General features: G+C 34.6%; 1 protein-coding gene across 2 annotated transcripts in view; it reads left to right on the top strand.

The window, feature by feature from the left end:
- Positions 1-25,204, top strand: part of CSMD3 (CUB and Sushi multiple domains 3) — a 1,270,863-nt gene that overhangs the window by 846,956 nt on the left and 398,703 nt on the right. For both annotated transcript variants that reach the window (XM_047842282.1, XM_047842281.1), the window contains 3 exons: positions 3,451-3,589; positions 11,840-12,027; positions 17,194-17,382. In XM_047842282.1, the coding sequence (XP_047698238.1) occupies positions 3,451-3,589; positions 11,840-12,027; positions 17,194-17,382 (516 nt within the window). The remainder of the gene's footprint in view (positions 1-3,450; positions 3,590-11,839; positions 12,028-17,193; positions 17,383-25,204) is intronic.

The raw sequence follows: 25,204 nt of genomic DNA, 5'->3' as shown, positions 1-25,204 counted from the left end.
TATCAATAGCTACATATTTATTTTCAGAATAATATTTTGGGAAATATTTGGGGAAAAAATTATAAGCTTCACTTAAAAACTGATTTCATGGATATTTTTTTCAGGGCAAGTCTAAAAATGTCATTTAAGTTAAAATATAAGTGAATCTATATGAAGAAAGTTATTCATTTAATATAAGCTATGCATGGATATTGCAAAATTATGAGGTGTAGGCCATTGTCTTATTACCTTTGGGTCTGTATGGTTATCCCCTTTACAGTTAAGTTTCTCTTTACAAGTTCAAATCTTTGTTACTAATATTATTAGTAGCTCTTTGCTCCAAAGCTCCCACTCCCTCACATGCACACATATGCTCTCTCTCTTTTTTCCCTATATTCTATACTTCTGTCTGTTTCAGGTAGATTTCTACATCTCTTTTCTCTATACTTGATCTCCCTTATTTTTCCCTGCATTTTGTCGTCTCCATACTCTGCTGCTCTGGCTACACTGTGGCTTCTCCTTGTGCACATCCCCCTGCCACCTGCCTGCTAGTCACTATGATCATGAGGCTGGTCCTGACTGATCTGCACTGAGCACCTGTCTCTCTCTCGCGTTTCATACCTTCTCGGGGAGTCTGTTCCCATACTTTTGGAATAATAATTTTGGGGAGGTTCAACCCTATGTGTAAGAGAGACAGGCTGCTTCGGAACATATCATAAGTTAACTAGAAGACATACCTTTTAACAGGGTCATCATTCAGAAAATTCCTTTCAGGGAGCTGACAGTAACCACATTTTTATGTTACTCCTTTGCTTTAAAGCCCTCTCCTAACTGCCTCCCTCATACTTTGGAGAGAGGGACCAGCTAAAATGCTTCTGAGTATTTTACTTTTTAATCCTTTATGGCCCATTACTCAATTGTTAATTTTATGACTGATTGCCTCTTTTAACGATGATTATACTGAAGTGCACAAATCCTTGCCTAAAACAATATGAGTCCATGACATATTTAGGATTTCTGTCAGGAATTCTCCATAATTCTAGGACCTTCTCTCACTAAGATACTTTACTCTGTCTTTTAAAATATGGTAATTTAAGTGGCTATTATGCACATAATTTTATTTTTGAAATACAAAATAACCCTACAGGAAACCTAATTATGAGTCATTGTAACAAAGAGGAGTAAATAATCCTCATGGAAATGGTCTCCTTTGAAAGCTTTTTAGGAAACAAAATTAAATTCTACTAAGGAAGAAAATCTATCTTTTTTAATGTTTATTTTTGAGAGAGAGAGACAGAGCACAAGTGGGAAAAAAGGCAGAGAGAGAGAGAGAGAGAGAGAGAGAGAGAGAGAGAGAGACAGAACCGAAGCAGGCTCCAGGCTGTGAGCTGTCAGCACAGAGCTCGATGCAGGACTTGAACCACAGACCACGAGATCATGACCTGAGCCAAGTTGGACACTTAACCGACTGAGCCACCCAGGCACCCCAGAAGAAAATCTAATTTTATCTGAAAGATTTTCTTTTGCATACAAATAACAAATTTTGGCAATTTCACATAAAAATACTTTTCTTAAGTGGATATTTATAGTAATGCTGCGTTCCTAGGCCAATTTATAAATATTTCCTATTTTCTTTGGGTTGTATCAAATTATTTCAAAAATGAAAACTAGTAAAAATAGTGTCTGGAGCAATAGATTTTAGAAATTTTGTAAGGTAAAACAAAAAAGTAAGTAAACAACAAAAATATAAACAAATGGGATAAAGTTTAAATGGAACTATTTAAGAGAAAATAAAAATATAACCTAGTAAGTCTTTGGGAATGCTCTCTAATATGTTGAAAAGCTAATAGTATATATTTGATCTTTTTTCTTTCTGAATAATTTTTAGTAATTCAAATACTCTTTGCTCCATTTTTTGTTTTCTGTGTGTATGTCCTGAAGGTATGGAGTAGGTTAAGGTAGTTGGGCTGCAGAGTAAAGTAGAGAAGTTGAGTGTAGGCTAGAGAGCATAAAGAACAGCTAGATGGGCAGGGCCTTATGTGTCAACAGGGATGGAAGCCATTGAAGGGTGTGGTCAGATTTGAGGTTTAAAAACACCACTCTGGTTATAGCATAGAGATTATAGCATAGAGGATAGTTAATGTAGATGAAAAGGCCAGTTAGAAGGGTTAGTTATGAGGGTGTACTGCAGAGATGAAATTATGATATGATAATTTTTTTAATGTTTATTTATTTATTTTGAGACAGAGAAACCACAAGCAGGGGAGGGTCAGAGAGAGAGGGAGAGAGAATCCTTGTTGTCAGCACAGAGTTCAATGTGGGGCTCAAAGTCACAAACCCTGAGACCATAACCTCAGCCGAAATCAACAGTCACCCAACCGACTAAGCCACCCAGGCACCCTGTTATGATAATTGACACTCAAATGGCAGCTATACAGATGAAAAAAAACAAGACATTGAGGATAGGTTGGATATGAGAATAAATGGTAAGGATTAAGGAAAAATGAAAATGCTTACTTCTAGCTTCCTGGTTTATGCAACTCTGTGGCTGGTGATTTCATTTACCAGTACTGGGAGATAATGGGAGAGGACCAATTTTGAGGTCCTGTTTTGTAAAAAAAAAAATAACTTGAAAGTACTTTTAATAAGTACTTATTAATAAGATTTAATAAGCCTAGTGTACTTTGAGGAGTTGCTTTTCTCTGGACCGGGCTTATTCGTCTCCAAAATGAGGTATTTACCCCAAAAGACCCAATCAGTACCTACTGGAATTACAATGTTATCATTGTGATTTCAATTGTGTATAAATTTACAGAAAAGCAGAAAATTATATACTTGAAATTGTAAACTGAGGATTTGAATCTGGTGTTAAAGGAAAACGGATGAAAATAGACGTCTAGGGAAGGGGATGGTATAATGAAACTGTAATTTGAAGGATATTATTCTGACAGCTGGACTGAAGCAAGAGAGAAATCAGTGGATGGGAAATCAGGGAAGAGGCAGAATCAATGAAGGCCCAAATTGTAGTAGGGACTCTGGAATAAGCAAGATTAGAGTTTTAGGCAGTGTGTAGCATTAATTAGCAGTATTTGATAATGTAAGTCAGAAAATGAAAGGGAGACAAACTAAAACTAACAATTTACATTGTTTTCAAGCTTTGAACATGAAAATGATGGAGACACAAGCATGTATTTAAAGGATATTGTTAGGACACTTGAGGATATTGAGTTTATCTGACATGCTGAGTGCATAACTATGCCATATTTCAAAAAGTAAACTAATTTTTCTAAGAAACATAATCATTCAGCAATAGAAGGACCAGATGGAGCTTTACCTTCAAAAAGTTATTAAATAGCATTTACAAAGTACATGCAGAAATTTATTCTAAAAATTATAGTTGCTACTAATAATACTTTCTACAACTTGTTATAAAAGTTCTATTCTTACTTATTCTCTGATTTCATTTTTCAGCTCCATGTGGTGGCCATTTTTCTGCACCCAGTGGATTGATTCTCTCACCAGGATGGCCAGGATACTATAAAGACTCTTTGAACTGTGAGTGGGTGATTGAAGCTGAACCCGGACACTCTATCAAAATTACATTTGAAAGGTCTCTACCAATATTTTTCTACCTTTAAAAAAGTACATGTTATCTAAAACAATAGTCGGCATTATCCATTTTATTTACTAAATCAATGTATAGTTTTATTGTAATAGTTTCTGTGCCTTGAATGCTTCAGACATTTGTCCCCTTTAACCTTTCAGCCTGTTGTCAAGTTGATTTTCTATTTGTTCAATGTTCTATCAGTACTATTGAGATATGAAAGGTGGGCCAAATATGGCACACTATCTAAATATGAACATGGGGCCCTTAATTTAATGTGTTTAGCTGTCCTATATATTTTAATTAAAAAAATTGTTTAATCTTTACTTTTGAGAGAGAGACTGAGAGAGACAGAGTGAAAACAGGGGAGGGCTGAGAGAGAAGGAAACACAGAATCTGAAACAGGCTCTGGGCCCCGAGCTGTCAGCACAGAGCCTGACATGGGGCTCAAACCCACAGACTATGACATCATGACCTGAGTCAAAGTTGGACACTTAACCAACTGAGCCACCCAGGTCCCCCATATTTGTCCTGTATTTTATTTTTTTTTATTTTTTTAAAAAATTTTTTTTCAACGTTTATTTATTTTTGGGACAGAGAGAGACAGAGCATGAACGGGGGAGGGGCAGAGAGAGAGGGAGACACAGAATCGGAAACAGGCTCCAGGCTCCGAGCCATCAGCCCAGAGCCTGACGCGGGGCTCGAACTCACGGACCGCGAGATCGTGACCTGGCTGAAGTCGGACGCTTAACCGACTACGCCACCCAGGCGCCCCTTGTCCTGTATTTTAAAGGGCCTGTGTTTTCTGCTGTATTTCAAAAGGCAAAATTGTTGTAAACACATTTGAATTTATACTGTATTGCAGCTTCAGCACTTAAGCACACTACCCACATCCCTACACCTACAATTCCTTCAAAAACACGGCTGTGCCAAATTCATGTGTATTAATGGTTGGCCAGTTGAGGATATTTTTTCCTAAGAAAACTAATCTTACTGATCAAATAATCTATACCATGAAAGACCATATTAACTATTACAAAGTTAAAGAATGAAACTTCAGGTCTTTGCTTGGATCAGTATTCACAAATGGAAATGGACGCATTTATAAAATTTCCTAATTTTATTATTGACTCCCCTCATCTTCCAACCCCTTTATTTAACAGAATAAGGGACCAGGGCACCTTGGTGACTCACATGGTTAAATGACTCTTGATTTTGCCTCAGGTCATGATCACAGGGTCTTGGGGTAGAGCCCTGATAAGATTCTCTCTCCCTCTGCCCTTCCCTGACTAGCCCTTACACTTTCTCTCTCTTTCTCTGTCTCAATAAAATAATAATAATAATAATAATAAATAATTTTGAAAAAGTTACCTTTGTAAGCTTTGTAGTCACACGGAAATCATACAAACATATAAATATAGCAGAATTATGCTGATGATTGAATTCTACAAACATAACATGATCCTTCCCTAATTCAAGAGGGTCTCCAGTGAATTAATCTATCCACACTAGTGTTAAAAGTTGAGAAGAAAACAAATTCTGTTTGACAGATGTTAGTATTAAACATTTCACATGAGACCATCCTACCTGACTATAGCCCACAAACTTTCTTACAACTGTATTAATTTGCTAGGGCTGTCATAACAAGATACCACAGACTAAGTGGTTTAAACAACAGAAATGAATCTCCTCACAGCTGTGGAGGCTGGAAGTCTGAGATCAAGGTGTCAGCAGGATTGTTTCTTCTGAAGTCCTTTGTCCTTGGTTTGTAGATGGCCATCTTCTCCCTGTGTCTTCACATGGTCTTTCCTCAGTGTGTCTGTTTCCTAATTTTCTCTTCTTACAACGGTAGTGTTCATATTAGACCACCCATATGATCTCATTTTACCTTAATTATCTCTTTAGAGGAACTTTTTCCAAAGGTAGGCACATTCTGAGGTACTAGGGATTAGGACTTCACATATGAATTTTAGGGGGACACAAATCAGCTCATAACAATGACTTACACACTAAAAAAAAAGTTTATATTTAGAGGGGCGCCTGGGTGGCTTGGTCGGTTAAGCATCTGACTCTTGATTTCAGCTCAGGTCATGATCTCTCGGTCCTGTGATGAAGTCCTGAGTCAGGCTCTGTACTGGGCCTGGAACCTGCATGGGATTCTCTCTCCTTCTCCTTTTCTTGGCCCCTCTCCTGTTCACTAGGGCTCTCTCTCTCTCTCTCTCTCTCTCTCTGTCTCTCTCAAAAGAAAAAGTTTATATTTAGAATACTTTGGCAGAGCTTTTTGTGGTGATGTTGAAACCATATCCTTTATTCAGAGATACAGCTTGCATTGCCATAGCAATTTTAGTGAAAATCATACTATTTATTCAGAATCAAGTCTTTATCAAATAACAGTGTTCCATGAACGTGGGACCCAAATTACCAAACTTACTTTATTACATAGATTTTTATTCTGTTTGGAATATACAATATGACATAATAATATTGATCATATCATTGAATAATTTAAAAAATTATATTGATTTGTTCCTAAGAATTCACTTTCTCTACCTCCCAGCTGACTGAAATTATAGATGACTTTAAAAATAGCTTATATTCATTATGTTATATTCAAGTCTTAAACACTATATAAGCATAATACTATCACTAGAAAATTCATTTAGGTTTTATTAACACCAAGTGCATTATTCCATTGAAAAGCACCCCCTGGTTTACTAGTGTGAGTCATTAACCATCATTAAATAAATAAATAATATCTGATATCTTTCAGCCCTAAGTAGGCTGAGTTGCCAACTGGAGAAGCAGATTGCAAAGCTATGCTTATAATTCAGAGCACCACACTTGCGACTTTTGATTTTGTACTTTTGTTTGAAGACACATTTTCTCTGTCCAAAGTTTTTAACATCTATGTTGTATCCCTCCCAATAGGCAGTTACATGGGGCTCTTTGCTGCTTGCCTATCTTGTGTAGATATCTTCAGAATTATCTAAAGTGAACTCCTGTATATCACAGCCTATATTCTATTTTTTTAAATGTTTATTTACTTTTGAGAGAGAGAGAGACAGAGTGTGAGTGGGACAGAGGCAGAGAGAGAAGGAGACACAGAATCTGAAGCAGGCTCCAGGCTCTGAGCTGCCAGCACGGAGCTTCAAGTGGGGCTCGAACTCACGGACTGTGAGATCATGACCTGAGCCAAAGTCGGATGCTTAATCGACTGAGCCACCCACAGCCTATATTCTAAATTAGACTATCCCAGACTTAACTTCCTGGTAAAAAACTCTTCTCAGCAATTCTTATAAGCTGTAATACCAGTTAAATAGACAAAAACCCAATTTAATTTTGGTAAATATAGTTACTTAACACTTTTTACTCTGCCTCTTTCTTATTCAATTATCTGCTTACTGAGACACAAATCCTTTAAGTTAGGCTGTAAGCAGGCATTAGCCTGAAAAGTGATTGTCATTGCTAGGATTTGTGCACAGCAACAATGGACAATTCTGTAGGGGAAACAGAACAGGCCTTGGTGAGAAATGATTCCTAGAGCCCAAAAATCTTCCCTTGAGCACCCCTGAGCAAGTCTTATCAACTGTGTCTCTTTTCTTGGTCCCTAAATCACACTCTGAAGTAAATTTTAAACCTCCTAGCTCCTTCACCTCCTTGATATCAATGTCTGTGTGTAATATAATACACATACACACACATATACAAATATATGTATATATATGCATGTATGTAATTCCTTGTTAATTAGCTCAAACACTGAATGAATTAAGAGTTAGAAATGCTTTAAGAATTTATTGATGTTATTTTCACTATTTTAGAATAGACAGGGTGTAACTGTATCAGTATATTGCTTTTGAATTTTACTTTTTTAAAAGAATTTTACTTTATAGTTGTATAAAGTTATATAAAGTTATATAAAATTGAAATATTCATTTGGCAGCTTGAGTCCTCTATCTACCCTTCTTTCCTGCACACACACATATACACACACACAAGCCCATTAGATTCTTGAGTTGTATTTATTTGAAAGGAAAATTATTTAAATATCTTCCTCCATTTCTTCCTTTCTGAAGCTCCTTTAATGGTATAAGATTTTGCTCTAGGGTTATCCATAGTCATTGTGCTTGGTCATAAAACTGGTTTCTTTAAAATAATCCACATCTTGGGGTGCCTGGGTGGCTCAATTGGTTAAACGTCTGACTTCCACTCGGGTCATGATCTCCCTGCTCATGGGTTCGAGCCCTGTGTGGGGCTCTGTGCTGACAGCTCAGAGCCTGGAGCCTGTTTCGGATTCTGTGTCTCCCTCTCTTCTGCCCCTCCCCTGCTCATGCTCTGTCTCTGTCTCCTTCAAAAATAAGTAAACATTAAAAAAAAAAACTAAAAAAATCCACATCTTAAGTAGCTGTCAGATGGTAAGGAGTGGGTCAGTAGTGAAGCAGTGAGCAAGTGACTACATCGAGTTAAAAAATAAGTGAGAAGTTTATTCATTAAGTGAGAGGCATAAAATAGTCACCTTGAAATCAGAAATATGTACATCTATCACTTCCTTGTTTACTGACCCTAGAATATCTTGTTGCTTCATTTTCCCCATAAGATTGTTTTGAGAAACAAGATATCATCTCTAAGGTAGCAAACAAGAATTACATTCTTGAAAAACCGAATTCCCTTCTGATTTCCAACCAAGCTATTGTAAGAACATTGGTTGCGGTGTGCATGGGTGGCTCAGTCAGTTGGGCATCCAACTTCGGCTCGGGTCATGATCTCACAGTTCATGGGTTCGAGCCCCGTGTCAGGCTCCGTGCTGACAGCTCAGAGCCTGGAGCCTGCTTCGGATTCTGTTTCTCTCCTCCTTTCTCTGCCCCTCTCATGCTCATGCTCTGTCTCTCTCTGTCTCTCAATAATAAAAAAATGTTAAAAACAAATTTGAAAAAAGAGAACACTGGTTGCAAACTCTAATAGTTTTTGTCATTCTGAGAATACTTTTCATAGAATTTAGTTCCAAAGAATGAAATGTATTTATTACTGAGTTATGTCATTTGCTTTCTAATACCTAGAAATAATTTGGTTCGAATGAAAATTTAACCAAATACTATGATGAAGACGGTGGCATGGCTATTTTCCTACATTCTCAAATGTAGCAATTGTTTAGATTTAATTTACAGGAAAAAAAGAAAGAACTAAAATATTATAAATCTATTAGCCGTTAGTTGGCTTCTTGAAATTATCTCAAGTACCTTAAGTCAATGAAATCTTAAGAAATCAAATTGTCTATCAAGTACAAAACAAAACAGTAATGCCAAGTAACCTATGTGGTTTTCTAACTGTTTATCTCTTCTTAACATAGCCAAACAGTTTGCAAGTCTCATTTTCAGATCTGCAGAGGAATTTTGCTTTGTTTCTTCCAACAGTTTGTAAATTTTCTCAATATTTGCCAGCTTCTAAATGAACTCATTTCCTGTTTATTAATCATCCTAAGTCTGTCTTTCTATCCCTTTTCTTGTCTTCAACTTCTAGACCACAGCCATCAGTATCAGTCTTCCAGACAGCAACTGTTTTTTTTTTATTATTATTATTTTTAAATTAATGAAGACTATTTCAATTTGGTCAGAATGGGTTTGGATTACATCAAGAATGTTTTTAAAAGACAACAAAAATTGAGTAAGATAAGGTTGATTTCATTTTGAATATCATCTAGTGGTTCCATAACATTTGTTTATGAATAACACTAACTTTAATGTCATAAACAAATGAACACTAGATTGAGACAATTTATGAGGAATGTGTACAACTATCTTGAAACACAAAATGAAAGAAATTCAGATTATTGCGTAACCCTAATTCATTTCCCTTATTATTGTAATGTATTTTTATAATTCCTTGAGGCGAATCTGTGATGATTTTCTTTTTAAGGATTCATTCCTACTGAACATTGTTCTCTACATCACCAGTTAATGCTGCTATTCTATTAAGACTTGTCTCTTTAGGTTTCAATTCAGAGTAATCTCTGACTCTTCTGTGCATTTTAATTTGGTTATCATCAGCTGACTAGCTATCGAAATGAAACTCCAGTTTTAATACTGCAATAGACTGACTACAAAACAACCAAATAATGGATTCACAATGTACCATTGTCTGATCATTTACTTAAAGGACGTAGTGTGTTCCTATATATTTCCTATTCTAAATTGTATTATTGGAAAAGTTATTTTTAGACCAATGCAATATATTCCATATTGCAAAATAAAGACTAAGATAAGCTTATGAAATTCATTCATTTTACTAAGTATATTGTTAACAGGATATAAAAGTGGTACAGATGGAAAAATATTTCAATTGCACTTCTTAAATAGTATTGAATTGTACACTTAATTTTTACTACTTATATGCTGTATTTGTAATTGTATTTTATAATGAAATAAAGTTTCTGGTTTTTAGATTTTCCATTCAATTGTTTGGACCAGGTTTTGAGTTTTCTTTTGTTTTGTTATTTGAAGAATAATGTAGTTTAATTTTGTAATACTGGAAAAGGCTGGCAAGTGTATAGTAAAGTAATCTTTTGAAAGTTGATGGACATTGTAACTAAAAATTATTTTTAAGAGTGTACTGGAGACAACTAGTTACCAAAAATGCATTGGAAGATACATTTTAATTTTTTTAAGTTTATTTATTTATTTTTGAGAGTGAGAGAGAGAGAGAGAGAGAGAGAGCAAGTGTTCAAACAGGGGAGGGGCAGAGAGAGAGAATATCAAGCAGGCTCCATACTAACATCATAGAGCCAGATGCATGGCTCGAACTCATGAACTGTGAGGCAATGACCCGAGACAAAACCAAGAGCCACCCAGGTGCCACTGAGCCACCCAAGGTTCATGGTAAACACTAAAGTATCTAAGTATATCGAATGCTTTGTATAAAATTGGTAACAACCATAGAGTAAAGAAAGATATTTTTGTCTTTAAAATATATTAATTCTTTCATTTATCCAATAAATATTTGAGTGTCTGCCATATGCAAAGCATTGGCAAATACAGACACCGTTTGACCTTGTGGAACATATAGACTCTTAAAGGAGACACCTATCAAACAAGCAAACACAACCATGACTGGTATCACAAAAGGTGCAATAAAATAAAGCAATACAGTAGGGAAACTAACCTACACTGATATCAGGGAAAGGCTGCTTCTGGACATATTTAAGCTGAAAACTGGAGGATATGTAGGAATACATTGGTAGAAAAGGAATTTCCTGGGCTGCAGGATCATCAGGGACAAGGCAATAAGTTGCTCAATTTTCCATGATTCCAAGTAAAGTTTTTCCACGGCTAAGATTTCTGATTTCCAATTCAGAATGTTGTACAATCTTGAAGTGTGGGAATGAACACAAAATGTTATTTTGTTGATAGTATTTATGCATGTTAAAATATTGTTGATCTGTGTTGATTGCAATTTATAAAAATTACGTCTTCTGAAAGAATTGAAAATGATAACAGTAACAACCACCAGAAATCTAAAAATACAACTGACCAGCTTTTCATGGCTTAGTATAGTCATTAGGGAGAGAGAGACTTGGGTTTGAACCATTTAAGTTCTGCAGGCCTCAGTTTTCTTACCTGCAAAATGAGTATAATAAGGGCTCACTTACTGGGTTAGTTTAGGGCTTGGATAGATGAATGTAGATAAAATATTTAGCAAGAGCCTCAAGCACTTAGTGAACATCAACTACATCATCATTATTGTCATTACCTACTTATAATTAGAACCACTATTTTGAAATTTAAAAAAACCTATTTTTAATGGACAAAATAGACTTGTCAAAAAAAGGACCACTCTAATAAAGCAGAAGTCGGATTTGAAATCTATATACAATTGCTATAAGAATCTGATTATTTGATTGAAGGTAAATATAAATCACATAGTTTTCCATGAAATGAGGAAGATAAAAGAAAAGCAACTCCCGAAATATGTGTGGTCAATGAAAAGGTCATTTATTTACTGAGGATGTTCCACAATATTTGAAAGAAATCTTACTTATGAACAACAAATGTATGCACATACCTCTTTCAGGATAATTTCCCATAAGATGAAGAGCTTCAGATGAGGTCTTAAGTGATATATGATATTAGGTAAGCTAAAGAAAAAGTATAACACAAAAATGGTAAAAAGTTTAAATAGTCATTTAAATAGCAATCTAAATTATTGTTTTCCTTATAGTGGTATTCTAATAAAAATATTTCTACATGTGTCTCTTAATCTCAGGTTTCAGACTGAACTGAATTATGATGTTCTGGAAGTTCATGATGGGCCAAATCTGCTGTCACCCTTACTTGGATCTTATAATGGTACACAGGTGCCCCAGTTTCTATTCAGTAGCAGTAATTTCATATACCTTCTATTTACAACAGACAACAGCCGTTCTAACAACGGTTTCAAGATTCATTATGAAAGTAAGTAATGCCAAAATATATTTTGATTTCCCTATTCTGTTTTCCCTACATTTGTATTACCATTGTATTACTAAAAGAGCTACAAGATTTATTAAGAAAATACAATTAAGGCTTTCTTTGAAGAGAATGCTAATGGTTTACAAGATAATAATGTGTTTTCGTAAATTTTACAAGAGATTTTTCAACAATATCTACCTAACATTATTATGAAAGGAAATACTAACAGATTGTCAGAAGTATCAAATAACAAATTTTGAAAAATGATTTTCTGTACTAGTAATTTGTGCACAATTTTAATAGTGCACAATAGTAGTAAATATCAATCTAGGATGTATATGAACATTGACAAAATTTTTAGCATGTGCTTCATATCATTCTTTTAATTTTACCTACATTAATTGCACACATTTTCCATTTAAAATATTCAACTTTATTATTTTGTATAAAATATTGAAAAGTATATTAACATCGAAAAGTCCAGTACATACACATATATTCAAATATGGCTAACGTAACTGCTCAAAGACCGCATATTAAAACAAGCTGTAAGTCACAGTGTTGAAATAAGCTTGTAATAATCCCACGTGCAGTCTTATTTAAAACATCTAAAATACATCTGATATTTAAAAATAATTTGATCCTGGGGCGCCTGGGTGGCTCAGTCGGTTGGGCGACCGACTTCAGCTCGGGTCACGATCTCGCGGTCCGTGAGTTCGAGCCCCGCGTCGGGCTCTGGGCTGACAGCTCAGAGCCTGGAGCCTGTTTCGGCTTCTGTGTCTCCCTCTCTCTGACCCTCCCCCGTTCATGCTCTGTCTCTCTCTGTCCCAAAAATAAATAAACGTTAAAAAAAAATAAAAATAATTTGATCCTGGTATATACATAAACAAACTTTTTTTAATTTACAAACATGTGGCATATTTATACATATGTGGGTGTATTGCATATGATGTATACATGTAAATTCATCCATGCGTGCATTTTCATCCAGGGTACATCACTGTGTATCTGCATATGAAAAGCAGTTTTGGTGAAATGGTTCTAATAGCACATTTAAAGGGTTATTGCAAGATATCTTTATATCAGGTGCAGATAGGTATTATTTCACTTCTTTTTATATTCAAGCCTCCAATACCCCCTTCCCTCTCAAGAAAAATGCCTGCATTTGAAATTTATATCTTTATTTTCTATATTGGGTGTCTTTTTGGTAGATCTGGTTAATTGACTCATGGGCATTTAAAACCATAACCAATATATATTCATTGCTTTTTAAAATATTATATTTTCCATAATATTTTTTAATTATATTAACTTCTCTTTATTTAGAGTTTTATGGCATGGGGTTATATTTCTTAGATATTGTTATAAAATGTAATAAGAGGGTTAACACATACTTATAAGTTAAAATGAACTGAAGGACCTTAATTGAGATTTTTAGTTTAACATATATGTGTTAAAATTGAGTTGGAGTCATTTTTTGCAATCTATTTCAAAATTCTTACTAGCAATTCATTTTTATCAATATGTTACAAATGGGCAGGCACCTTTTCTGTTAATCTGTTGCTATATTCTATACCTAACAAATCACATTCAATCCCACCGCAACCCAGGTGTGTGGTCTTTATCACATGTCAGATACAGGAAAATTTTTAACATTAAATAAAATTACACATGCAAAGTGTGATTATAATAGCTAGCATGCAATTAGTCCTCAGTAAATGTTAGCTCTTATATTTTTTCTTTGAAAACTAATCCGATGAGGAATCAAAATGAGATGTCAAGCTCAAGCGTATTCCTTTGCTATAAAAGAAATTATTCGCCAACACTTGTTAAAGACAGTAGAGCAGACTTTTATTACAATGGTGTTTCATATTGAGGGAGAGAGATTGAGCTCAGCTCTGACTACAAGTGGGAATTTCTAGTCATGGAGCAAAGTGGGGACCGGTGGATCGGAATTGCTAAGAGGAACCATTAGAGTTAGGGGAAATCTGGCTAAACACATTAGACAGGGTTTTTGCTAAAGGCAACCCAGAGTGAAAAGATATTGAGAGTGGGGAATAAGGAATTTGATCAGATAGCCTTATCTTGGAGGAGGATTTTCAATAAACTGACCCAGTAGGATTTCTGCTAAAACTGGACTAAATGGGCCACTGGTGAGACGTAGTCAAAAGGGTTCAGTGGAGCTGGACTAAAGTTTGGTCAAGGCAGAGCATCTTTGTCAGTCAGAAAATCTGTCACCCATAAGCTCTTGGTAACATAATCAAAGTTACTATTGGAGGCTAGTGACTAAAAAGACAGAGTGGAGGCTGAGACCTAGAGAGGCTGAGATTGATAAAAGACCTACTGGATGTTGGCTTTGGTCAAATCTGGCAGCATGCAGTAATGTTCAATTTAAATTGGTTTACAAGAAATCACTTCCTCTCATTTTTTATTCTATTTAGTGTTGTGGTTTAATTACTACTATGAAATAATCTCTAACATCACAAGCCCTTTCGTTTCAGGAACACAAACAAGCAAAGATCTATTTTTGTTGTTGTTACTTAATAAGTTTCCCAGCTGCAGGTAACCAGCTATTTTTTTTTAAATGAACCATTCAAAACCTCCAAAATCAGTAGAATGAAATTTGATTATTACACTAATTTAAACTATAAGAACATATTTGGTGTTTGGTGAATTTATTTTTTTAAACTACATCCATTATAAAGGAAAACTTGATTTTCCCAGGAGACCAAAATTTGATGTATTATTTGCAGTATTAAAATTGCTTGCACTCCAGATTTTCATTTTACTCCCTCTGCTGGGGCACTATTTACTCAACTCTACTTTCTTTCAAAACAAGGAGATTGCAAAAACTGTACAGACAAAATAAAATTTATAGTTTTCAGAACACATTAAAAATTAGGATAATAACAACATGGAATAGAGTTTAGGAACATAACCCATTTTGTGTTTCGGTAGTTTCCCCCCCTGCCTCCCAATAAACACTTCTGCTTATTATGTTGTACTTCTTTAAATACAAATATAATTGAGTCTTCTTGGATGTGTAAATAATATATAAAACAATAAAATTATAAATGGATACAGAACAAATTTATAGACACAGATACCCATCTCCAAAGACGTATTTTTGTATGCATGTATACATATTTTTTTTCAACTGTGGAGAATGGAAGACATCTAAGAGAATATACTGTTTAAAGAACAGTTGTTACATTTAAAGTCAATACGTATGAGAAAGGTAGAGAAATCAAAACATTTCCACTGCTTTGATCTATTTGCTTGTCAATCAATTATGAAATATCTCTTTAACTTATCCTTTGGGTGCTAGATATACACAGTACGGTAAGGGACATAAAAGAAATGCAAGATCTTACCGTATCCATCAATTGGAGAGACAAGAAGGATAAACTAAATGATTAACCTTTACTGACCTCTACTCCAAATAATCTGAAACCATTAAAATCACTTTGGGATAATTACATTTGCTTGTTTTTTGCTTTTACCATGATTTACATTGTATGTGACTTCTTCAAGCACACATTTCCCTGATTTCTTAAGACTTCACTACAACATTGGAGTTTTGGATAAAGGAAAGTTACAGAATGAGCCAGAGCATTAGAAGATCATGACTTGAAGGAGAGGGCATCTGAGCTTGTCTGGTAAAAATTGAGAAGATTTTATAAATGAAGGGGATGACTGAGGGTGTTTGTGGTATTGAAATAAAATAGAAAACTAGTGAGGAAACTTGACCTGACTGGGAGGAAAGATGACTACTGAGAGATAATGAAAATTGCAAATAGTAGAGTTCAGTTTGGAAGTCTTGAATGTCAGGGTGATGACTGAACTTGGTGTCATAAACATATGGTACAAAAGCAAAGAAATAGCATATTTTAAGGATACATATGTCCAAAATTATATCCCAAATGGACTGGAGATGAAGGATACTGAAAGAGCGGCCAGGGATTATGGTTTGTCCTACATAATTGAAGTGATGTAGGCCTGGGGTAGGGTAAGAGAAGTAATAAATGACATTATGCTTTTCAATGAGGATGGATTTCAGGTACATTTTGTGAAGGAAAAACAAAACTGTGAGAAGGAGTCAAAGGTGAATGAGGGTTTCAAAGCCTTGGGTGCCTAGAAGACAAATGGTCACATGGAGAAGAGGAACATAGCAGGTTAAAGTAATTGTGTTAAAGATAAATTTTCGTTATTTTTAAATTTCTCATTAAAAACAATAGCATTTAAATGAAATGAATATGTTTGATAAATATATTTAAAATGCATAATCGATCTCTTTAAAAAGTGAACTCCTATGTTTTTTGTATCTATTTTAAATACTTCATTTTAAAGTTGGGTAGCTAATACAAGTAAACCGTTTCTCTTGTGAATGTGATTTAATCAGACACAATTTGAAAATGCTAATTATTGTATTATTGGAATATCAAAACAACAGTTATTCATTGTCTAAGTCTTTCATTTAGGAACAAAAAGGTAATTATTTATTTTACCTTATACCTCAGTTTTCAACTCTGGGCATTTTTGCATCCCAGGGAACATTTGGCAATACCTGGAGACATTTTTGGTTGTCTTGAATGGAGGAGGTAGAGGCCAGGAATGCTGCTAAACATACTGCAGAGTACAGGACAGCCCCACAGCAAAGTCATTCAATCTAAAAACTTAACAGGGCCAAGGTTGGGAAACCATGTCTTATTAAGGGAAAGGCATTGTCATGGTAGGATGTCAGTTAGGCATTATAAGTCACAAGGGAGATTATTGTTTGGAGACACCAAGAGCACTACAGGCTGTTGAAACCCTGACAAGGAGCCACCAGAGCAGTTGTACTGCTTTATTACAAAGGTATTTGTGTTCACACTTTCATTTATCGCTATAGATTTATATCTATAGAATTTATGACATTATAAATTTTGATAGGTAACTGTACAGTTTCATCAGGTTCTCATAGAACCAAATGATCTGAATGTGGACTTTGTGGACAGAAAATGTCAGAAGAATTTTGCTAAACAAATTGCTAATTGTTTAAATAAAGTAATGCACACATTCATTTATTTGTGAAAATCGTAACTCACAATTGTTTGAGAAATAAGAATCAATTTTGGCAAATCCAAATCCATCAAACTTACTCTTTGTCATATTCCCTTTGTCTCCTAGGTGTTACAGTGAACACTTATTCTTGCCTGGACCCCGGCATTCCTGTACATGGCCGTCGCTATGGTCATGATTTCTCCATCGGTTCTACTGTTTCATTTAGTTGTGATCCAGGATATAGGCTGAGCCATGAAGAGCCTCTTCTGTGTGAAAAAAACCACTGGTGGAGTCATCCACTCCCAACCTGTGATGGTAAGAATTAATTCAGTATGCAAAATAAGCTAACTTATAAACAAAAAAGAAATCAATATAGTATTTATAAAATGTGAGACTTAATACAACTACAAATATTTCATATTTTAAAAAGATCATCTTGAATTTTGGTAATTATATGTTACCAGACCATTAATACAGAAAATAAAGAATGCATTATATGTCAACTATACTTCAAAAAGAAAAAAAAACAATAAATATTGATAACCAGCCAAACTAACCCTATGCCTAATGATGACATATATATGTTCAAAATATGCTGAGATAACCAGTTTAAGTGCATATTGTGTTCATCAACCTTCGACAAAGAGCTTTGAAAATGTCAGATTGGTATTAATGAATGCACTGAAGGGAGAGAACATTACCTCCCACCTTGGAAAGCAACATGGGCTAGTTCAAATTCTATCTAGTTAGCACTATGACAATGTACCCTGACTCTCCTGTGGTGACAAATTTCTGGTTATGATGAGTGTTTTTCCAGTGTCTTTACCCCTTCTTTGTTTCCATGTAGAATAAGTCAGAAATGCTTTATTTTTCAGAAAATGTATGTGAAAATACAGTGGAGGAAACTGCTTCCCTAAGATTGAGAAGTATTTTCATACCTCCTTTCTCAAAAAGCACACACAATGTAAATCTATGCATTATTTGGTCCTTGGCTTTAATTTTATTTGTAACACTATTTCCCAGTTCTGTACTTATTCTTGTTCAAGGTGGAAGATCACATTTGTCATTTTATGATTAATTTTTCAAGTACTTTCAGTACCATCATTTTTCAGTAACAGCTTTAAGCCAATTTGTTTTTATAACAAGATTTAAAGGAATCCTCAGCACATCTTCCTTGTGTTTGGCACAATACTATTTATTATAGTCAGCATTCTTCTGATTGTAAGTGACAGATCCCAACAGAAACTTATGTTAAAAAATAAAAGCAGAATTTGTTGTTTATTCAAATCTTAGAAAAGGCAGGATTGGTGTACCTCTTAAAGATAATTATAAGTGTGAATTCAAACCTTTGCAAGGCTCTATCCATTTTCTACCTGGGCTTTTCTCTGTGCCTTGACATAATACTCTTTAATTATAGCCAGTCTTATCTACATGAGGGTTTAGTGGTGGAAAATACACTCTTAGAAGCATAGAAACTTACAGTCACATATTTCCAGTATCAGACAAGAATGAAAGTTCTTCCTTGTTCCAATTAGAAAAATCCAAGGGAATATCTCTGATCAGTCCATACCTGGACCAGTTACTATAGTAAAGGAGAAGGGCCCATTATCATTGGCCTTGTCCAGGACATTTATCCATCTGTTTCTATGGTTGAGACAAAAGATAGTGGTGTAAAGGTACTGTTTGCCACACCCTGATAAAGCCATATGGTTGACATGAGTAAGTTCACCAAGATAAAAAGGTATGGAGGTAATGTCAGAAGAAGCAGGAGTATAAAAATAACGTCCCAGTATACCAACATGCTGAAATTTTATTAATAATAAAAGTGAGTAGATCTAGAGTAACACAGACCCTCATCATCTCTTGCCAGTGCAACTACAATCAACCTTACATCAGAGCATTTTTGTCAATCTAACTTCCATCCTTCACACTGGGATTATTTTATATTATACCCATGTCAAAAATACTTAATGGCTTTCTGTTGCTTATGGATTAAAGTTCAAGTTACTAATCATGGAATTTATGATCCTTAACCATGTGGACTCTGTCCTTTTCAGTTTCTGTCTCCTTCCTGCATCCTTACAAGGCATCAACTTTTTGAAAGATCAGATCTTGTCCCTTTGAACCTCCATCTAGATATGTCCTGTGTTATATTCCTATTTAATACTGAGCATAACTTGACATGGGCTCAATTTATTCCTTTTTATTAATGTCTGAGTTTTGTATAAAGCAACTACTTAATTTTTCATTAACTGGAACTGAACTCAATACCCTATTATCTAGTATACTGACCTGATTATTTCTTACCTCCAACCTAAACATTTTCCCCAGAAGAAACTAATCCAAATTTCCTAGGATAAAGGGAGGAAATGTGAATAAATAGAATTCCCTTCCCTCATCCAAGAATGTGACCTTGATTGGCCTTGATTACCTGGATACTCAAGGTACAGAATGCTTCACTCACACACAGATCATCTCTTGTGATGATGAACTCTTTCACAGTCCGTAGTTAACTGATTCACAAAGCAAACTAGACAATTATGATTGGTTGTAATAATGATGACAGCTAACATTTATTGACGGTTCACTATGTGCTGGTACTGCTACATTATAAATAATACTAATACTAATACTGATACTAATACTATATATATTAACTCAATTTTATCTTCAAAATAACTATAAACTGAATGATATTATGGTCACCACCTCACAGGTGAGAAAATTAAGGCAAACAAAGATGAAGTATTTTGCCCTGTGTCAGGCAGAGTCAGGACTGAAACTCAGGTAGCCTAGATTCAGATCCTATACGTAAGTCTGCTATTATACTGCCCCCTGCCCACATTCTCCATAATAGTAAAGTAGTAAAATTCTTTAAAATGGAAGCACAATTATACATTTGGCATTCTTTCCTCCGTGATGCCACATATTTATTTTAAGAATTGTGTATAGCTATTTAAATAGTGCACTACTTGGAATATGTGACTAGAAAATGATACATTATCCTTTTTACTATCAATTCTTTTCAAATGGAAAGAGTACTTTGAATTCAGGTCTCTTTTCTGTATACATAGGTTTCTGAGTTAAAACTGATCCTTTTTAAATTTATCTTGTTTCATTGTTGACCAAGGAAACTTAAACCTCAAGTCAGAAATGGCTCAATTAGATTCTGTGCTGTTTTGACAATTTGATACCTTATCTTTCACCAGAGTAGCACCTGTATTGCCATTTATACTTTTCTCTATAGTACTATTTATTCTCTAATACCTTTATGTATTTACCATTCACTTTTTCTACCAGAATGGCAGTTTTATATAGCAGGAACTTTGTTAAGTTTACTACTATGCCCTCAGTGCCAAGAGCAGCTCCTGTCACACAGTTGAGACTCCATTAATTCGTGTTGAATGAAAAGAATGAATGAAATATACTTCCTAACCTTTGAGGAATACTTAACTATGTTTTGATTTTGCATATATATTTTCCACCCTGTTCCTCCATCCATATTTTCCCACCTTACACTGGAAAGTCCTAGACTTCTCCTAAGCTGTGTCAAAATCTTAGTAAGTTTTTAAAGGTTATTGACTTATGCTTTCTGTGGATAAGGCATCTGGGCAAAATCTCAACTTTTCTTGGACCCTGTAGTTCTTTATTTGCTATGGTATTTTTTGTTGTTGTTGTTGTTAACTTATAACCACTTTTTGATTCACTAAATCAATATTCATTAATTTTACTGTGTAGGCACTAAAGAAATATTGTTGTTCATGGAAAAACACTGTCTATATTCTTGAGCTACTGGAGGAGATAACAGTTATACTCATTTTCTTATTTTCCTTATTATATTCTTGAGATCAAGAACCATACATTCTTCTTGTTTCTTTAACATATATTTTTAAAAGACATCTTCTGACATAACAGAAATTCTATTCACACACACACACACACACACACACACACACACACACACACACACAGTTTTTACTAGCTACATTATTGGATCTCACTCTTGGATATCTCTACAGTGTTTTTCATAGAACTGTGGTTTGAATGGCTCTGGAGAAGGTCAGACAAGAAAAGCTAGGATAGCATTCTACTTTGACCAAAGTGTCAAAAGTAGTGTGTATGTCAAAAGTCACAGCCAGGTGGTATTTTCTATGTAGTTGGGACAGAAGATTGTCAGGAGTATTAGGGGTAAATTTGAGGTCATATGCCTAGTATGACTCAACCCTTTAGGAACTAAGCATTGTTAATTAAGATAGCTACCTATCTGATAAATAGTTGGGTGGGCCATATGTTCTGAATTGCTTAACACAAGACTTATTTTCACCTTTTGTCTTGGCACTGCAATTTCACCCTCATATTATCCCATTTTGTCTTACAAACACTATAGCTATCTTATTGGGTGGGGGGGTGGTGGTTAGATACTAGAGAGATTATACAATTAGCTCAGGATCACCCAGGGCATAGAGGCAGAACACACAATTGAACTGAGTGTACTTAAACTCATAATCTCCCTTATTTCTTCCATATTATTAAAATATTAAATTTAAATGTTCCATATAATTAAAAGGTTTGAGCATATAGGCTAAACTAGCAAAAGAGTATATGGATTGATGTTTAGTATCCAAGAGTTCAAGATAAGCAAATATGCATGATACTTAAGTGAAAAGAATTTCTGATATGGGTTTACAGTTCAAATTGGGGAAACCCGGAAATAGAAGAAAACAAATTCCAGATTAAAAAGAAACAAACAAAAACATCATAATGGGATATGTATTAGGTGGTTATTTCTGTGCTCCATTGTAATATTCAAAATGTTTTAATGGATCTCAGTCTAGAAATTGTCTGCTCGAGTTAGACAATTGAATGCTTGCCGGTATATATCACAACAAAGAGCAAGGTGTAATTTTACAGGTCTGGGCAATAACATCCAAGGGCTTGGCTTTTGAGGAGACTTTACTATTTTAAAACTCTGATACTTATCATGTGACAAAAGTAGTAATCATATGTGGCAAAAATCAGAGAGGGAAAAAGGAAACAACTACTAGCCAAGATCATTGTATATCTGGCTAATTGCCCTCAACTCATATTTTGGGCTATCATTGTGACCTTGCTGTGCTACTAATCTCTGTCCTTTTATATGCTTCTCCTTGCTAGCTGTTTGCTCTAATATAAAGTAACTGGGTATTATGTACCCATGTACATTTTATCATTCCCTAATTTCTCTGCCATGTTTCACTTGATATACAATTTGTCTATCTCCCATTCACAAGAACATAGAAACCTATTATGTCTGTTACAAAATTGTTTGCATCCCTAAAGACATATGGCATCCATCAGCAAGGTTGAGGGATAAACTAGAATTTCTTTAGAAGAGGTGACCTACAAAAACAGATAAGAGATCCATGACATCCTTTTTGGACACTCTAATCCTAATGAAGTTTACCTTACAAATCGCCATGTGTTCTCTCAAACTGAATTTAAAAAATACTATTGGAGCAACTTTCTTAATGCTCTGTGTATCACTGTATCTTTTTATAATATATTTGAGTTCCATTTTCTATCTCAAAGTAAAATAAAATCACACGTAAGATTTACCTTCTTTCATTCATCTTACAATTTTAGTCTTGTCATGAGCGATTCTAATGGGCTGATTTCCTCTTATACTTTCTTAGCATTCTAATAGGAAGGGGACTTTTTAGAGAAGCAAACATCATCAGATTGACAGGATATTCTGTAATAAATTAACCACTTATAAAATTAATCCAACTCAACCTGCATTAGCATGTATCACTATGCATTATATCAATGCATGTGTCGTTAATTTCTTGTGATTGTTCAAAAAACCAATAATACAAAGCAAATACAATTCCAAATATTTGCAATGTAAAATAATCTCATTTAGAAAGATGAAGGATTTCATTAGGTTGATGAAAATGATGCTGTGGCTGCTGCTGATGGAAGACAGTTTCAATTACAGATAAAAACCATTGACAAATGAGAATTCATAAGATATAAATCAATTAAAGGCAAGAATACTGACACACTTAGGTTTTAGGAGCTTTCAAAAGAGAGTGATTTGAATATGAAAGGATTGAAATGAATCTCTGAGAAAATGAAAAATATACTTGAATAGTTTTTATATAGATTGATCATTTGAGGGGAATGCTACAAATTAAACAGGTGAAGGACATCATAGCTTGCTATAATTATTATTATTTTTTTGGTAGAAAAAATAACTTGTGAAAGCAAATCAATACTTGATTCAAGAGTCTGCTTAAGTGGTGCCTAGGTGGCTCAGTCAGTTAAGCATCCCACTCTTGGTTCTTCTTAGGTCATGATCTCCTTGTTCATGTGTTCAAGCCCTGCATGGGGCTCTGCTCTGGCAGCATGGAGCCTGCTAGGGATTTGCTCTCTCTGCCCCTCCCCTGCTTTCTTGCTTACTGTCTCTCAAAATAAAGAAACACTTAAAAAAGAAAGAAAGAAAATGTATTGGTCTGCGAAATGCAAAAGTTAAAAAAAAAAAAAAAGTTGGCTTAAGATCACAGACTCTGGAACTAGACTGCTGGAGTTCCTCCGTACTTGCCTTTTAATCTGTAAATTGTGAATAATTACAGCACTTTTCTCATTGGGTTGATATGGGGTTAATGGAGTTAATAAAAATAAAACTCTTCAGAATAGTACCTGTCACATTGGAAGTTCAATGTGAGTGGTAGTTTTTCTCTTGTTAAAAACTAGTGAGCAGTTGGAATTTTATCCTAAGTTTTACAATATAAAATAAAGTATGCATTTTCATAGTTTTCATATTTTTAGTTTCATCTTTCAGAAAAAAAAACCTAAATCACACTCTTTGTCCATAATATACCATGAAATTCTATTTTTAAGTCCGTTCCTTTCGAGGTCTTTATCTACTACTAATATTTTCAAATAACAGAAATCTCCCCTGTGTCATTAAAATGCACTCTATGTTTATCATCTGGTTATAATCAAAGTAATAATATAAATGGTCATTAGTAGTATATTAGATATGCACCATTCTTCCTAAATATATTCATGTGTTTATGTTTCTCTAACTTTATTCACTTATCTGCAGAAAGTCCCTTTAATGGTCTGTCTTCAACACAGATGTGGTAGGTGTAACTGACAGAAAATTGTCAAGAAATCCTCCAAGTACAGAAAGGAGATTTGACAAAGTAGCATTACTCCAAAGAATGCTGATGCATAGAGGGCTTTCTGTCTACAACTTGTACACATGCTGCTTACACAGACATGCACAGGAGCACATGTCTGATGTACTGAATAAAAATTTCACAACTCTTTTTTTTTGTGTTTAATTTACAAATTAATTTAACTCTCTTAATTTTGATTCTCTGTTCACTAAGTGTTACTCTAGCTGTATGAAAGGTAGTCCTTTCACATGATAGAGCACCTTCATTTGTCACATTTCACTCAACAAATTCATACCATGTTGCATTTATTCATTCATTCATTCATTCATTCATTCCAGCTCTCACAATAGTGAAAAAAGGAAATATAGTATATTAAGAATAAATTGACATATGTAAAAATAATCTAGGGAAAAAAAGTAAACAGTCCTCTGTCAAGAAGTAGAAAGCATATGCATTACAAGGAAAGTAAAAGCAGGTCAACTTAGCACCACCATTATCAGCAGGATATAGTGGAATTGTATACTTAGCTCTTAAATTGATCACAAAAACGCAATGGGCCTGTTTTAAAAATTGAAAGGAAATTTGAGAGGTTCAATAATAATAGTTGCCAACGAAGTCCTATGCAGGCTCTAAACAGGAGCCTAAGGTAGCAAACTGTGCATAGTATTGCAATGTATTGATAATAAATGGAATTGAAAGCATGGGTTTATTTTGGTTTCAGGGAGGCAGTCTATAGGACAACTTTAAGAGAGGCACTTGAAAAGATCTTCGTTTACTCCTGGGTGGAGTAAAAGAAATAATAAAGGAGAAGTGGAAATGGATATTAGTTTGTATACATATGTAAATGTTATATATATATATATATATATATATATATATATATATATATACATACACACACACACACACACACACACACACACACACACCTATATTGAAGCCTGCGTGCTTAAACACTTATAGGAACTGCA

The sequence above is a fragment of the Prionailurus viverrinus genome, chromosome F2 (genome assembly GCF_022837055.1).
Source record: "Prionailurus viverrinus isolate Anna chromosome F2, UM_Priviv_1.0, whole genome shotgun sequence".
Taxonomy (NCBI): Eukaryota; Metazoa; Chordata; class Mammalia; order Carnivora; family Felidae; genus Prionailurus; species Prionailurus viverrinus.
Note: the sequence above shows the minus strand (reverse complement) of the source record. Positions and strands in the feature narration are given on the sequence as shown.